The following is an 18,044-nucleotide window of genomic DNA, read 5'->3' as shown; positions in this document are numbered from 1 at the left end:
ACCAAACTACAATAGAGTTGTTTAGGCCCTTATCACTGTACATTGAAAGATTTACTTTTTCCTTGAAACATCCATAAAAAATTCATAAATCAAACACGCATACATAAAATTATACATAAATAGTATCCATAAAATTATTCATAAAAATATCAAGTGTACGAATATCCATAAAGTACCCATAAAATCTGTCATTATTTGGATCCATCAATCAAACATGTTATCACAATTCGTCTTGGTAATTTGTAGGTAATTTTTACCCCCTTAATAGAAATAGACATCCACACTTTTTAGAACCTAACAGCCTTAATCGTTCTCCTTTGATCTTCATGTTGTCTCTATAGTAACTACTTCTTTTACAAGCAAGTATAACTCTTGGTTTTCTGCCATTGCCTCCCACATTTGATATCTTTATAACAATGACAAATTCAATCTGCTTCCCAATGTCAAAACCCCATTTAATTAATGCTTCACAACTATGAAAAATCTAAAGATAATAAATACATTTATACGTCAAATTATTAATAAAACTCAATACAAATTAAAAATAAGAAAAAATCATATTCATAAAAAAAAAAAAAACTTAACAAACTTTGTCTGTAATGAATTCTTGACTAGAGTCCACTAATATTGCAGTACTTGTGTTGTTGCAATGAGTATAAGTATAATCCTTCCAGGCAAAAAAAAACTGAAAATACATGGTAATGAGAAACCAAACAAATTAAAAACATTTGGTTTGGGGTTGCTGGAAATCTATATTTTATTCGGTAATTGGTTACCAGACCTATATATTTTGTTTGGCAATGTAATGTCAGACTATTTTATTTGTTCGATTTCGAAACACCAAACGAAAGTCAAACACCAGTCCAGAAAAACAAAACAAAAACCTATCAAATAAATAAAATTAAAAAACTCAACATTTCAATTCTTTGATGGTTCTTCACCACCGTTTCTTCATCTATTGCTTTCTTTAATGATCAAAATACTATGATTCTTACTTTTTGAAAAGAGATATGTAAGAGAAAAAAAATTAAGAAAAGAAAATGAGGAGTGGGGATTAAAGACCAAGGGGTGTAAGGAGGTAACAAAATATATTTAATTTTAGTGTTTTGTCCTTGAAGGTAATTTCTCACATGGATAAAATTAAAGGGAAAAAAAAAAACTCATATGAAGCATGTAAAAAGATCAAGTAATGGTGTAAGTAGAATCACCCTTTAATTAAACAAAATTGTGTTTAATTGTTTTTTTCTTTTTTACCCTTAAAACAAAATTGTGTTCAATCAAACAAAACTGTGTTCAATTAATCAAGCCAAGTCTACGGGGATAGCTACTTGTCCCAAAACTCTCAGAGATTTCCACCAAAAGCCATGTTGATCAGGCATGTTTCCAATGAAACCTCAAAGTAAGTTAACCTTCGCTAATACTTCTAATGCCATCTCAAAAAACTTTTAGCGACGGCAGATGACTTTTAGTGACAGCAAAGCGGGGGTCACAACAGAGGGTGTTGCTAAAACGTTTTAGCGACAGCATGATGCCATCGTCTATTTTTTGCGACAGTAAATGTTGGATTTTGCGACATCGTTTTACTATCGCCTATAATATGTAAAAATTGAGACCTTTTGCAACGGCAATGTTATACCGTCACAAAAAAATTTATTTGAGAGGGCAAAAAAATGTTGTTGTGATATTTTATTTTATTTTTGCGACGGCATGACCTCTGTCACTAAAATTCTTTTGCGATGGCATTGCCTATGTCGCCAAAAAAAATACATTTTAACTCTAATGTTTTTTGAGACATTGTGGTGCCGTCGCAGCCCCCCCCCCCAAAAAAAAAAACTACAATAAAATTATTGAAAATATTCAAATTACCTATATTAAATGAAAAAAATTGAAAACGAAACCAATAATTGCATAATAATATAAAAATTCATGTATAGAAATAACACTTTCTCCATAATAGGAATATTCTTGCATTTATAACTAGACATCAACAAAATTACCCCACTGCATAATGTTGCACAATACATTTAATGTTTAAATATATAATGTTGTTCACAATTCAAAATAATATAAACCAAAAACAAAAGTTTTTCTCATCATTCTCCGTGGGTAACAAAAACAAAAGTTAGTCACATTTTTCACAGATATGCATTCCACAAGAAGCAAAATCCTACTCGGGAAATATCTGAAAACAAAAAGCAAAAATAATTAATGACAATATAATTATGTGTTAATATGTTAATTACAAAAATAAAAATAAAAATTTAACTACTATACAATTACAAAGATAACTAAGTAAATAATTTTGCCCAAAGCAAAATCTGGCTCTAACTCCCAAACTAGGAACCCGATTCGAGTCTCATATTCTTTCACAAGTCTCTCGTGCCAAGGCGGCTATGTGTGCCAAGTTTCGTGCTACTTCGACACTGTTTGGTGATTTTGGGGTGTTAACACATTGAATTCTAAGTTTCTTAAGAAACTAGTTTGCCTAAACCGAAATCCAGCTCTAACTCCCAAACTGGGAACCCGATTCGAGTCCTGTCTTCTCCCACAAGTCTCTCATGCCTAGGCGGTTGTATGTGCCAAGTTTCGTGCTAATCCGACGCCGTTTGGTGATTTTGGGAAGTTAACACCTCAAATTCTAAGTTTCGTAAAGAACTAGTTTGCTTAGACCAAAATCCGGCTCTAACTCCCAAACCGAGAACCCGATTCGTGTCCCGTCTTCTCCTACAAGTCTCTCGTGCCTAGGCGGTTGTATATGCCAATTTTCGTGCTAATTCGACGCCGTTTGGTGATTTTGGGGCATCAACACCTCGAATTCTAAGTTTCTTAAGGAACTAGTTTGCCTAGACCGAAATCTTGCTCTAACTCCCAAACCGGGAACCCGATTCGAGTCTCGTCTTCTCCTGCAAGCCTCTCATGCCTAGGAAGTCGTGTGTGCCAAGTTTCATGCTAATCCGACAACATTTGGTGATTTTGGGCCGTTAACACCTCGAATTCTAAGTTTCTTCAAGAATTAGTTTACGTAGATCGAAATCTACCTCTAACTCCCAAACCGGGAATCCGATTCGAGTCCCGTATTCTCCCACAAGTCTCTCGTGCCTAGGGGTGGAGGGAATAAGCTATAAATAATGACATTGGCTGAAGTATGCACATCTTATGTTGAAGGAAAACTTGTTTCAAATTCCTTGTAGTATCTACAGTAATGGAGTTTCATTCCTCAAATATGTAATTGTTTCATTACAAGATAAAAGTGCTCACTCAGCCCAATGTTGTTTCACAATTTATCACGATACTAAAACAGAAGATTGCTAAGTTTATCAGTGTGTGTAGCCCATATTCTGTGAAAGCAGACAAAGGCTCGCAAAGATTAGTAGGAAAATTCCCACACTAACTAAATTGATCAATGACATTAAAATTCATTTGAATTAATGTACAGAAGATGGTTGGTACATGAAGTTTAGAACCATGATTGTCCAAGTTTATGGGTAATTGTCGTTTGAAATAAGTAATGCAACAACTAGTAGAGCTTTCCTTCCCAAATCATTCTCAATCTTAAGCCCCTGTGTGTTTGGATCAGAAATTTATGGAAGAAATGGAAAATAAATAAATAAATAACCTTGCAAAAGTAAAAAAAAATTCCCTTTCTTTTTAATTTTTTCTTCAATAAATTCCTCTACAAATCTAATATCCAGAAACACTTTTAGTTTTTGATCCACTTCTCCGTTATTGCCCTAAAATCATAGAATTGTTTGCACCACATTCATTGCATTGTGGTCCCAATATCACATCAAAATCTGTTTACCTAGTTTAATCAAAAAAGAAATATGTTTACCAAGTTTTATAGACTTGTTGGCAAGAAAAAATTACAAATAGAATACTCGAGTTAGATCACATACAATTTTTTCGCCATGTAAAAACTAAAAAAAAGTAAAAATGAAAGCAAATAGACGTCAGCACTAAAGCACAAAGGAAGCAATCTCTTTGCTTCATTACACAATAAATATTATAATCAGGTAGGAAATTGAAGAAATGTTACATCCATGGAGTCTTCTTCTTCTTCTTCCACTATCATTCCATTAAATTTCAATATGCTAATTTCAAATCTAAGATCTCTTGTGATAGTCAAGTTAAAGAAAATTATATATGCTCCCTCCCTCCTCTCATGACAATCTCTCAAATCCATATGACATAATTTTCAATGAATTTATAAAATTAAACAAAAATTTCAGCTAACCCGGTAGAGTAGAGACGTGAAGACGAAGAAAAAGAATAGCTAACCTAGTTCAGAGATTGAGACTAACTGAGAGAATTGAATTGAAGAGAGACATGCCGCACCGTCATCGCTCGCTTGCCGCCGTCACACGCTGCTCGATGCCGTCTCACACTGCTCGATGCCATCGCTTGACGCCGTCAATTCGATGCACGCCGTCAATTCGATGCTCGCCGCCGTCTGCCGCTGCTCATAGTCAATCAAGAGAGAGAGAGAAGAGATGGGGATTTTTTATAGGGTTTTTGGTTCAAAAATTAGAGATTTTTGGTTGAAGGGGGGGAAAATGAGCACGGAGGGAAAAAAAAAGTAGCGCTCAGATTTTGTTTTTTTGTTTTTCGACTTCAAGCTTCACCGTCACAAATGACAATTTAAACAATAAAACGACGTTGTTTAACTAATTTTTTTATTTGCGATGGTGGATTGTCATCACCAAAAACCTTTATTTGTGACGGGAGGAGGTTGTCATTGCAAAAAAACTCATTTTTTTGCTAAAAACCTCTGTGTCCATTTTGTTGCGGAATGAGAGCTAGAGAGAGAGAGAAACAGAAAAATATAAAGAAACAATAGATGATTAGCAAAAGATAGACAAAGAGAGTGAGAAAAAGAGCGAAAAAGAGATGAACAAGAGATATATATATATATATATATAGAAAGAGAAAGAAGAGAGACGAGTAAGAGAGAGAGATGAGAGAGATAGAGAAGAGAGATGAGTGAGAGACACACAGATAAAGAGAGACAGAGAGAGACCCATTTCATTTTTTGACTTTTTTCTCTTTCAACAACAATGGGCTAAGAGAAAAAGATGAGTGTGATTGAGAGAGAAGAGAGATGAATGATAAAGAGAAATAGATAGAGAGAGAAAAAAAAGAGAGAAACAAGAGATGAGTGAGAGATAGACAAAGAGAGAGAGAAAAGAGAAATGAGCAAGAGAGAAAGAGAGCGAAGAGATATGAGAGAGCCAGAGAGAAGAGCAATGAGTGAAAGATATAGAAGAGAAATAAGCGAGAGACATACACAGAGAGAAAGAGAGAGAGAGATAGAGAGAGAGAGAGAGAATGGCCCATTTTATTTTTTGACTTTTCTCTTTTTCGACAACAATAGGCTAGGAGAAATGGATGAGTGATTAAGAGAAATGAGAGATGAGCGATTGAAAGAGAAAAGAGATGAGAAAGAGCGAGATAGAGAAAAAATAGATTGATAAATTGAGAGGGAGATCGGTAAATCAAGAAGAGGGAAGGGAGAGAGTGAGCAACGCGAACATAGTGGGGGGGAAAGATAGAGAGAGTGTGAGAGAAAGACAGACAGACAGACAAAAAGTGATGAGTGAAAAAGAGAGAGAGAAAGAGAAGAGAGATTAGCGAGAGAGAGAGAGAGAAAGAAAGAAAGAGACAGAGAGATAGGAAGATGAAAAAATGGGTGAAAAAATAAATGTTAAATCAAAACAATATTGGTTTTTTATTTTTTAAATTTTTTGTTTGTGACGACACCTTTTACATTCGCAAAAAAATCTCTCGCAGAAGGAATGTAGGAACCTTAGCATGTTTGTTGACTGACTGAAAGGAAATTCTACAAGATCTAAACAGACTTGAAATAGAAGTTGTGTGTCATGGGCAAGACAGTGTTTTAGCCGCAATGTTCACACAACTAGCGATCATTGAAGAGATTAAACAGAAATAGAGAGATGATTAATTTCTAAAGAAAATGTGTGATAAGTTTGAAACTAAGCCCAGATCGGGATTTATAATTGAAGAACAAGTCTTGAAATTCCAAGGGAGACTTTGTGTTCCTAATGATGCCGAGCTGAAAAGAAGAATTTTGGAAGAGGCTCATAAATCAATGTTTGCTAATTTTTTTTTTTTTAACTCACCCCCTAATTTTTAATTTTTTTTTTTTATCTCAAAACACAAACCAAACACACCCTAAGCCTTTAGAATTTGTCACCTAAATAAGGCAAAAACATCACTTATACTAATATATATATATATATATGAGATGCTAGTAGTAGCTATTACAATTTTTAGCGCAAAGTTGGATAGGTAACATCCTCCTAACCCTATGACAATGCTATGTTTGGGGGAATCACAAGTTTGGGAGAAATTATTTTAATTATATATTTTTTTTGTTATGCAAGGTATTCTAAGCCATCTTATGCGCACTAGATTAAATTCCTACAGGCCAAACAAGCTTTCTGAAACACGGCTTTCTGAAACAGGGCTTATGCCTTATAGTCTGTGGGCGCAAAGTATGCATTTGCTAGCTATGGGATTCGAACTTGAGACTTGGGAGGGAGTAAACCTCCAGACCCAATCATTACCTACTCGTGATTGGGAGAAATTATTTGGCTCATGCGGAATCTCAAAATGTCCCATGTTTTTTTCCAAATCAAAATCATTTGTTTGCTCTCATACTATATTTTTTATTCTTGTTGGATTTTATTGATTTATGGGGTTATTCTTCATTTCTGTCTCTCAACTTTTTGTGCGCATATGTATTTTTAGTAAAACTTATATTAAATGTGTGCATATATTGAATTTAATAAAACTATAAAGATGATGTAATATAATTTTAGAGGTTTTGAGTATTTACAATTTATATAATACGTGCGATCATTAAAAATGACATAACACTAGTTAGTACACTAGTATTTATATTAATTAGTGCATGTAATATTATCGATAAAAATAAGTGAATAGAACACTAATAAATGTTGAATTTAATGAAAACGCTAAACTAGGGCCAAGACAAGCCCATTTGGGCCCAAATCTAATTGGGCACATGATTGGAAGCCGTGAGTAGAGATGGAATTTAAAATTTTACGATGGACCGTTCCAATCCTATCTCATTAGTTGGCCTAAGCCCATGACCCTAGATCTGAGACGGGAGTGAGCCTTGAAATTTAGAGCGAGCCGGGCCTGGAGGCTAAGCCCATCTTGATTCTTGGTTTACCTGTTGATGAGTTCCCTGCACTTACATGACCAAACAAACGTGAGCCGTTTGGTAGAGCTGTGGGAAAGTGATTATACTTTATAGTTTAACAGCTTATAATTTATAGTTGTGAACATAACTGATTTTTGACTTATAAATCAAACTTCTCATCCCCACTCAAAGAATAAGTTGATTTTTGACTTACAAAAAATTATAAACTGTATTGTTAAACTGAATCAAACATATCAAAATAACTTAAACTAAGTTAAAAATTAAAATAAATTGAAAATAAACCCTACCAAACAAGGCCCTCGTCTCGTCTCCACTAATCTGGGCATGGGTAGGGTAATCCGAGTTGGTGCAAGAAAAGTCTTAACTCAGGACAAGATAACAAGAGCCTGTGTGCCAAACAGAGCCCAAAATCACGTTTGATCACAGAACTCGACTCGAGCGCCGCAGAGGGAGGGAGGGAGGGAGGGAGGCAGGGTTTTTCCAACTTTCTGTGTGAGTGTTTTTGTATGTAGAAGGAAGGAAGGAAGTATCTGATCTTCTTCGTTATTCTTTGTCTCTCTCTGTTTCTTCGTTCAGATTTCCAACAAGAGTAGTGTAGAGTAGAGTAGAGTAGATTAGAGCATCTCGCAAACCCCAACAATGGCTTCCATTCTATCAAAGAAGAAGAAGAAGAAGAAGAAGAAGAAGAAGAAGAACAAGAGAGAGAAATACAGTATTTCAGAGCTGAAAACCCTAGGCCACCAGCTTCTGTCTTCCAGGGCTCACATCAACAACCTACCTCTCCTCATGAGCTTCGTCTGCTCCGGTACCTCTCCGCCGTACTACGCCCTCGAAGCTCTTCTCTCCGTTCAGTCTTTCTTCACTCCTATCCTCCCCGACCTTCCTTCCCACCCCCAAGGCGACCCCCAAGATCCCGAATTCATCTACCGCACTTGGCTCCGATCCAAGTTCGATGATTTTGTCAATTCCGTCGTCGATATTGCCGTATCTCCCCAATCCGAAGAAGCTCTCAGGGTAACATTCATTCATTCATTTCCATCTTCTTCTCTAGGCACCGTCAATTTAATTTATCATTTTTTTTTTGGAATATAATTTTATTAGGAACTTGTGTTGGATACGATAATGGAGTTCGTCAAGGTTGGGAATGGGGGAAGGTTTCACTCCTCTATATACCACAGGTTTATTTACAGCATTGTAAGTTTGTTGCTTCATTTTTCTCAAGTAATAATTGTATGACTCTAACCTTTCTACTTTCCGTTGTTGTTGTTATTATTGTTGTCACATACCCCTAATTCCATTTCTCGTTTTGCTTCCATTTGCAGCTTCATTCAACTGTGGGAATTGAAATTTTCTTAGATTTACTTGTGTCAAAGTACTTCAACTACATTGACATCCGGTATGTATGTGTACACCATTATCTTCACTTGTTGCTCTCTTCTCCTTCTCCTTCTTGGGGGATTCATAATTTTTACATGGTTGCATATTTATGAACCAACACTTGTTATTTTAGGGCTATCGGTAACACAATATCAATTCATGCTGTGCATATTTGATGGCTTAGATTTTTATCACAGTCAGTTGAAATGCATGCGGTGTATATACATTTATTTGTATATACTTTTTTGTAACATAAATTTTGTTATTATTATTATTATTATCATCATCAAGGGATGATTGAACCTTAGAAGTACAAAATCATGGAGCATGCTCCATGTATCCAAGTACCAATACATGACATGTTATCCAGGAACAATCTCTAATCTTTTTCTGAATAGAAAAACTGCCCACACAAATTTTTTGGATAACTTTTTGCACGACGTGTGAATGTCGTCCACACATTCACCAAGTTGTGCACAAGGCGGTGCATGTGGTATTGTTGTTTTCTCAATTACATATGGTAAACACTTAGGAAGTACGGATATCAATATGAAATACATATACGGTGATACGACAAAACCTAAAAAAATAAGATATGGGTATGGCTAGGATACGTTTGTAAAAAAAATATTAAATTTTTTTTAATTACTAGTGAGTAACACATAAGCAGAAGAATGTTGAGAAATTATACTATAATTTCGTAATGTTAACTATTAATCTTTAAGAATTAAGTATTAATTTAAGCCAATAGCTAATTTACTTTTTTAATTTTCAATTGGTCTTGTAAATGTTTCATTTTAATATCAAGTCTAGTATGTTTATATTACAATAATAGACCAATCCACAATTTGTCCCTGTTTTTCCATTTTGCACTAGTCAAAAATGTCGTATGCAAGTTTTCTTGTGTATTTTATTGATGGTATTAATTTTACTATTGTTATATTCTTTTGTTAATCATTATGTTCTATGTAGTTATAGGGGACAAGCATGATACAATAAGGATACACCAATTTGACAAATTTTATTACTTTAGCTCATCATGTTCTTTTTATTAAAGAACTAAGCTAAGTATTGGAAAAATATTCTTGCATTTATCCTCTCAATTATATTATAATGCTATGCAAGAAATGTTATTCTAATTTTGTAAAAGATGTAATACATGACTTAGAGTATCTGATACTTCAAAATTAAGTATCCGATATTTCAAAATTAATGAAAATTAAATTAAGAAGTATCCAATACTTTTATTAAGTATCGGATACGCATCTGCGAGTATCTAAGGAGTGTTGGTATCCAATATGGATAAGCCTCCCTTTTAGAAGTATCTGTGCTTCATAGGTAAACACAAAGTAAAATGCAATGTCCAAGCAACTCAGCCTCAGATACTTGCTTCCATTTTTGGATTAGTTATATTTAGAAGCCCAGTTTTGAAACTTTGAATTCTGAAAATTCTGTCTCATGTTACAGGCTTATCATTTTTGCATAAATTTTATTGTCTTTCATTGATTTAATTATTGTCTGGGATAAATTTTAGGGGAATATCGTACCTATAAGTATATAAGTTTCCAAATGAAATTTTGTTCATGGATACTATAATTCCTTCTTGGTACAGTTATTTTACTTACATCACTATAGAAAAGTTGGCTCGAACTCAGGGGGCGAAAGACATTTCTGGTACTTATTCTGCATATTTGTTAATTGTGTTAGTAATTTTCAAATTCAGGCATCAACCTTTTGTTTTCTTAGTTATTCTTTTGTTACATTTTGTACTCATAGTTTTGTTATTTTCTAATCTGGTCTACAATTTCCCTCCTCTATAGACAATAAAATTGTGAGTGTAGACGGCAACAACAAAAGTCATTCAAGAACAAGGTTAGTGTTACTTTTATAAACAGCCCTTTCTGTGCAGATTAACCTTTTCTCTAATCTTTGCTCTCCTCTTCTTTGTGATAAGATTTGGATGTGAAATAAATTAAATGAGTGGTTACTCACTGCTTGATTTCACATGAATGGTATTTGTAGTGAAGCCTGCTTCACAGTCACATGGTTGCTTGAACGTGTTGCATGTGCAATTGAAGTGTTAGGTGGTTTGATGACTGGCATTGTTCTCTGTTTGGCTTTTAAATACATTAGAAATTTTCAATTTCGCTTTTTTATGTAGACGTGTGTCGTTTTAGAATTTTATTCTAGTGAACCTAGCCTATATTAAAAAAAAAACAAAAAAAACACACAAAAGCACTGAAGTCTTGCTGGTGTGTTGCAGTGTAGAGCTCCCTATTCACAAGATATATCGTATCTTATCACACATCCCCCCTTTAGAAGGCACGGATGAGAAAGCTGAACATGAGATGTGGAATGGATCAGGTGACTCCCTGCTTCTGTTTAATACGGAAGTTTGTAATTCTCTCTATTTTCTATTTTACAATACTTCATTTCTGTTAAATTAGCTGTAAATTTTGTTATACATTATTAGGATGCATCAAATCTGTGAATTCTGGTCTTTAGCTTGGAATTAGATGGCAAAAACATAAATTTTCTTCTGTCTATTTGCCTGGGACAAGTGCTGACTAGATGTGCTGACTAGATGTAACATGTTTCTTTCAATTTGAATTTTGCTTATACAATGCAAGGTGCGCCCAATTATGGTTATTCTAGGCATGCGGCATTACAAGGAATTCTTTCTTTTTCTTCCCTAAGATGAGAAGGTTTTAAGCTGCTCCCAGAATGTGGTTTCTTCTGAACTTCTAATATTTGTTAAGATTAGAACTACTAGTAAACAAAACATTCTTTGGCTACATATTATGGTTAGAGTGGAAAACATACACAAGTGCACACACACATGCCTGTATGTTCATGTATATCATCAGTGCATTTTGTTGTATATGTATGTGCTACATAGTGATATTTTTGGATATTTAATTTTTTTAATTATTTAAAGAATAAGGATTGTGAGGTTCAAGCCTTATGCCATGGAGCTCCTACTATTTCATGCTTGAAGAGCTGTCCTTTCCCTAAATGGGAAGCTTATAATTGTGTTTATACATATATATGTATGTTAGACAGACTTTAACACTAATTTTCTTTTTCTAAATTTCCTCTGCTGTATCTGTTCATGGTTCTTGTTATTTTTACCTTGCTCTTAAATGACCTTCTAGTTTTGTGGCGACAAGATTCTTATGTTTGTTTTTTTTTTGATTAGGAGTCTTTATTAAAGAAGGTGATCACAAAGAGCATTCTCAATATCCAAAAGCAGATGATAAACAGAACAAGGTGGAACAATCTAGCAATAATGTATCTTGTTGAATTATTGGATTATCTCAAGTTTCTTTTTTCCCTTCTAGAAAAGAGATTTTTTTGTTCAGTAACTACGTATTCCAAGCCAATCTCATACTGATAATTTCTTGTCTTTGTTTTTCTTATTTTCTTTAGAACTGTTTTGTTTTTACACCTAAGTAATACACAAAAAGTATTTCTGGTTCTTGTAATACTTTATTTGCAGTACCAATGTTTTAGGATTTTATTGTTTTCAGGTATTGTCTGCAGTTAATATTGCCAAAAAGATGAAATTGAAGTTTACTAAAGCTTGGATATCATTTCTTAGGTTACCACTCCCGGTTGATTTGTACAAGGAGGTAAACCTCATAGTGACAGTTACTTCTTGCTCTTGTGCATATTGATTGTTTAGTTTGTTTTTTTGTTTTTGTTTTTTATTGTTTGGATCCAATTAGACTCTTTTGGTGCATGGTTTGATTTGTCTTCACTATTGATTTTTAGACTGACTTTCTAATTTCTTTCTCTATGCTTATTTTGAGCCAATAAAGTGAATTCATTATTGGATTTGAGTTGATCTTTCAGACTTCACTAACTCTAAACTGCTTTTTGGTAATGATTGGTTTAAAAACACGTCTTTCCCTTAGCTTCATGCTGCCAGTTATGCCCATCTGACTCTTCATTCATTTTTACGTTATGTAGCTTTTTCTTTGTTCTTTTGAGTTATTAGTTTCATTTAATCCTTATCACAACTTTCTTATGACGTGTGTTTCCCTGCCTGTCTTCTGATGTTCAGGTTCTTGTTACACTTCATCAGGCAGTTATCCCTTATTTGTCAAACCCAATCATGTTATGGTGAGCCCGCATGCTGAGATATCGTTTTCTTTTCTAAGCTTTCTTACTTAATTTATACTTACATCTGATACTTTACCTCACAATATGCAGTGATTTTCTGACGAGATCATATGACATTGGAGGTGTTATCAGTGTCATGGCTCTTAGCAGCTTGTACATTCTTATGACACAGCATGGCCTTGAGTATCCTAACTTCTACGAGAAGGTTTTTGCACTATTGGTACCCTCCATCTTTATGGCAAAGCATCGGGCAAAATTTTTTGAGGTGATCTTTTGTGGTTTATAATTAATTGTTTTGTAAACTAAAAATATTAGGCCAATTTGGGTGTCGTGTTCATTTCTCAGTAGTCTAGTGAAAATCTGAATCTTAATATGTTGTTGGGATAGTTTTTAGTTTTGCTTATAAACATTCTCCATTCAGTAGCCAGGTGACATCTACGAATTATGTGTTTGTGCATGTGTGTGTATATATCTACACAGTACAGTCAATGTTGGATACAGGGAGGAGCTGGTGGGGACACCCCCCCCCCCCCCCCCCCCCCCCCCCGGGTAGAACTTACATATTTTTATATGTACTAATTAGTAGAATTCTGTAATTAATTAACTCCCTTTGTCCCAAATTATTTGTCCGGCATGAAAAATGATAACTTAAAAATAATGTATTCTCGCACGAAAATTTTCAAATGTTTTTCACTAATTGAAAGATCTCATGAAGTACTTCTAATTTGTGGAATTTTTTTTTTTTTTTTGAAAATTATGACACAGTCATTATTTTTAAGTTTTTGTTTTCTGTACTAAACAAATAATTTGGGACGGAGGTAGTAATAATTATCTTGATGTTGGCCTTGTTCACCTAGTAACTCTTCAACTTATTTTATATTCAATCATAATTGTACTCCTTCCTACTTGAAACTACTATAATATATGATGATGGTAATTCCAATAATTGTTAAACATGGGTTGTAGGGGTCTCCCATGGGTTTTATTTTGAGCCAAGTTATTAAATGGGTCATTATATATAGGTCAAAAGTCTAAATTTCTTATTTTGATATTGAAGTAGAATTAGAAGTCATTAAAGTTTCCCATTATGATTGAAGTAGAATTGAAAATCATAGTCGGTCTAGAATATTAGTAGTTGGTAAATAATTTTAGTTTCTAAATTTGAGTTATAGTCCTTACAAAATTAGGAGAGTTATTAGCCTATAAATATATGTGTAATCTTAATAATTCAATAGAGGAGTTAATATTATGAAAATTCGAGATTGTGTTTGTGTGATTGGCCTATCCCTTGTGAGGGTGAAGCGCCCCCCCCCTTCTCTCTCTCTCTCTCTCTCTCTCTCTCTCTCCCCTCTTCTATCCAACAAGGCTACTGTTCGCGTCACTGTTCACAGTGCTCAGAACAGCCACCCGACAGCCCCTAAACACTTGTGTTTTCATTCCCAAAACCCTACCCTTTTACAAATCTTTAAACTCCTATTTTAAATACTTTTGCTCCCATAAAATCCTACTAAATCCAGCCCTATAAGTCTATTGTTGCTGCTGCTAGTATACTTAACTCGGCTCATTACTTGTGGGAAGGTAATCCCTACTCGTCCTACATCAATATATATATTTTATTTCTAAAGTTTTAAAGCACTTGTAAATATATATATTCTTTCTTAAGTGGCAAGATTACATTTTCAAAAAACCCAGTTCTATAAATAGTGGGTCTATCAGCACCATGAGCAGTTATTATGGTCAACATATTGATTAAGCAATCAAGTTGAAAATGAACTTAATTGATTGTAGGACTTCTTGTGGCTTTGATTAACTTTGTGAATATGGCAGCTGCCCTTTCTGTGAGCAATGGTTTTGGATTGGCAGTTATGTAGGTTGGTTTGTTTTAATTAAATGTTACATAGAAGAATAAAAATGCCAACATGGCATGTAAAAAAGTATTAAAAAAAGCTAACAAAGTGACATAGGTGGCATAAAAAACATTATAATGGGAATTAATTGTTAAAGAGTGTTAGATTGGGAATCCTTTTTATTTTATTTCATAAAATAGTGTTATTTTGGACAAAAAAACTCATTTTATTTTGGGCTGAATTTTCTAACTTTTGCAATATATTATTTGCAGCTTCTTGATTCATGCCTAAAATCACCACTTCTTCCAGCATATTTAGCTGCTGCTTTTGCGAAGAAATTGAGCAGACTGTCACTTTCAGTTCCTCCGTCAGGAGCGTTGGTCATTATTGCTTTGATTCACAACCTTTTACGGAGACATCCTTCAATCAACTGTTTGGTTCATCGGGTAGCAATTTGCACTTAAGTTCTTGTATCAACGTAATTGTTTGTCTTTGAAATCTTTGCAAAATATATATGACATCATGGTTGTTGGATTCGTGCAAATGAAACTGGGGACTTATGCTGTGCATAATATTATTAGGCATGCAAACACACAAACTGTGACTCTCTCTCTCTCTCTTCAAATGCTAGAACAAAATACATGGTCTCAATGTTTTCATAATAGCAAAATTAACATAAATTTTTAAGTTGACCAATACGTCATTGATAGTAATGCATGTAGTGAAGGTAAATCGAATGTTAAAATTGTGAAGATATACTTTGCTATTCATTTGCTATAGAGCTTTGTGCCGGAGAATAGAGGTACAAGATGAGCAAGGATGATGTGGTATTATTGAATCATATTGTGGAAAATTATGCCTAGGTTACAGCTAAAGTGGCCATTGTTATCTTGAATCGACCATTTATGAACATTGCTAATATAGTTAAAGCAAAGTGCATAAAGTGGAGAAATTTGTTTACTGCAGTGTGTGAATGATAAATATGTTTTGAATTGCAAGGAAATTTCATATGATAGGTAGAAACTGCTCATGCTTTATAGAATAGTGAGCTGGAGAATTATGAAATTGATAGGTAGACGCTACTCACTCTCTCATGTCTCAACTGAAATGGAATATTTTACATTTCTTTAAGTTTAGAGATTTTATTATATTTTACAATTCTTAAAAGTTTAGAGATTTGAGTTTACTTGGGTTGGACCATGTTCTCCTTATATCTATTTGATCTTTTGATTATTTTTTACTCTTTATGTATCTTAGCAGCATTCAGAAGAGCTTGCACTCAGCATTTTTTAATATTTTCTATTTGAGAACAAGGAAGTTTCGACATTTGTGCAGGAGAATGGTGATGGAACTTCTAGGGATAATTCTAGAGTGGAGGATGGTGAAACAGCGGACTCCTGTACCAAACCAGAAATATCTACCGAACCAGAAATATCTAGTAAAAAATCAGGGATTGATCATTTCAACAATGAGGAAAGTAATCCTGTAAAAACTGATGCAATGAGTAAGTTTATGCTTCGAGATCTGTAAAGTTTCATGTATTTGAATATTTTGCTTTGCCCCAACTCATGCCACCAGCACCACCATGAACATATGTACAGTACACCCACAGAGTTGAGGTTGGGTAGGGGGGATTCACTGTCAAAGCATGTTGTTTTTCTATCTTTTCTTAGATATATAAAAATCTCCTTTTTCTGTGTGATGCTTCTACTCTGAACAACTACGAGTATGTTCTATTGTTTCTCTGACTCTGCTTCTATATTTTAAAACAATATATATATATATATATATTCCATTATATAAAGCACACAATTCACAACATGTTTTGAAGCTATGACATGCATTTTCTCAAATCCAAATTATTCTTATGCAAATAAATCTTTAATATGCATACACGCTTTTGTGTTTTTGTCTGAGTTTGGAAAACCTTATAATGGCTAGTACTTTCTTGAACGTGCTTCTGTTGTTTCTCTCTCTCTGTTTCTATATTTCAAAACAATATATATATTCTATTATATAAAGCACACAATTCAGAACAAGTTTTGAAGCTATGTCACGCATTTTCTCATATCCAAATTAACCTTATGCAACTGCTCAGATGACAGTCACAGCCATCTTTTCTGTACATGCATCGCACTTGTGTGTAGCCTTCTAGTATGTATTTATAAATGAGGACATTGAGATGGATCGATATTGTCAATCCCAACTAATTGGGAGTAGACTTTATTGGTAGCTAGTCACCTTGAGTACTTTGTTGATTCATTCAGCTTTCTGGCCTGTGAGAAGGATGCGCAGATTGAAGCAATTTTCAGTTAAATGCTTCCCTGTTGCTCATGGATATTTGATATCTTTTTGTCTGCTATTATCTGTTGTGAAGTCTACAAAAACCCGGGAGTCCTACTTATTGACAATTACGTGACTGCAAATTTGTACCTTTTACACCATGTTATTCTTTTGATTTCACTATTGAGTTGGTAACTGTCCTGCTTTCATCAGTCCGCAAATATCCTGTATGATTAATGTATAAATTTTCATTCTTCTTGACTGCTATTCTTCTTTTCTTGTTAGCATTTTATGTCTTTCAGAAGAAAACAATGCCTAACAATTGACAACATGTGTACAGGAAGTTCTCTTTGGGAGATTGATACCCTCCGTCACCACTACTGCCCACCTGTATCAAGGTGCATGCTTTAACCTGATCATCTCTGTTTCCTCTCTTGAATGTGCATGCTTGTTTGTGTTCTTTAGAATAATGTGTTTTAATTACATTGTTTGGCATTTCCTTTTCATTGACAATACCTACTTTCTTCTTTTTTTAGATTTGTTTTGTTGCTTGAGAACGATTTGACAGTAAGAAGCAAAACGACTGAAGTTGCGGTTAAAGATTTCAGTTCTGGTTCATATGCAACAATATTTAGAGCGGAGGTATATTTGCATCTATTTACACAAGAAAAAGAAAAAGAAAAAGAATATTCAATTATGCTTTCATTAACGTGATTCAATTCAAATAAAGACTTAATCCACTTTGCAGATTGGACGAAGGGTAAAACAGTTTCCACTTGCATTCTACAAGGCAACTCCCAGCTCTTTGTTCTCGGAGTTTGATTTTGCTGGTTGGACTTTCAAATATAAAGAAAATGACGAGTTGTTTACTAGTGGTGTTGATAACAAAAACATAGACATATCTGAAGATCACGGTCATGGTTCTGCAAAGCGCCAGCGAATTGAGTGCTCGTGAAGGAAGTGGCGTCTTTATTGTTATCAAGTTTTGACTTATTGACAATGTCTATTTTGTAGCTTATATGCTTGGAAGCCGTTTACCTGGTTCTTTTTCCACTTTTCATATTTCTCTACAATTCCTTTTCTTTTCTTTTCATTTTTAATAGATGTTAATGTAATTGGAGTTGCAAATATTTCACTTATTAATGGATCCATTCTCATGGGGATTTTTCTCAAACGGTTGTTAATACGAGTAATAATAGTGATAG

At 34.2% G+C, this 18,044-nt stretch overlaps 2 protein-coding genes across 8 annotated transcripts in view; one reads left to right on the top strand and one right to left on the bottom strand.

Moving 5' to 3' along the window:
- LOC114299806 (DEAD-box ATP-dependent RNA helicase 1) overlaps window positions 1-18,044 on the bottom strand; it is a 158,395-nt gene that overhangs the window by 29,090 nt on the left and 111,261 nt on the right. The window lies entirely within an intron of this gene.
- LOC114301641 (protein NUCLEOLAR COMPLEX ASSOCIATED 4) lies at window positions 7,656-18,013 on the top strand. 6 transcript variants are annotated; one of them, XM_082893984.1, is made up of 15 exons: window positions 7,847-8,221; window positions 8,309-8,344; window positions 8,530-8,603; window positions 10,197-10,258; window positions 10,405-10,456; window positions 10,848-10,948; window positions 11,784-11,854; window positions 12,115-12,216; window positions 12,651-12,709; window positions 12,800-12,974; window positions 14,829-15,002; window positions 15,892-16,060; window positions 17,180-17,237; window positions 17,376-17,481; window positions 17,588-18,013. In XM_082893984.1, exons 1-15 carry the CDS (start codon window positions 7,847-7,849, stop codon window positions 17,792-17,794), a joined length of 1,821 nt encoding a protein of 606 aa, XP_082750110.1. In that variant the 3' UTR covers window positions 17,795-18,013. The 6 variants fall into 6 exon arrangements, with proteins under 6 accessions (XP_082750111.1, XP_082750110.1, XP_082750109.1 ...); XM_082893983.1 differs by having other exon boundaries at window positions 8,309-8,401; XM_082893985.1 differs by lacking the exon at window positions 8,309-8,344 and having other exon boundaries at window positions 7,656-8,221.

Source organism: Camellia sinensis, chromosome 11 (assembly GCF_055761805.1).
Source record: "Camellia sinensis isolate YWXY chromosome 11, ASM5576180v1, whole genome shotgun sequence".
Classification (NCBI taxonomy): Eukaryota; Viridiplantae; Streptophyta; class Magnoliopsida; order Ericales; family Theaceae; genus Camellia; species Camellia sinensis.
The sequence above is the reverse complement of the archived record's forward strand: the minus strand, read 5'-3'. Positions and strand labels throughout refer to the sequence as shown.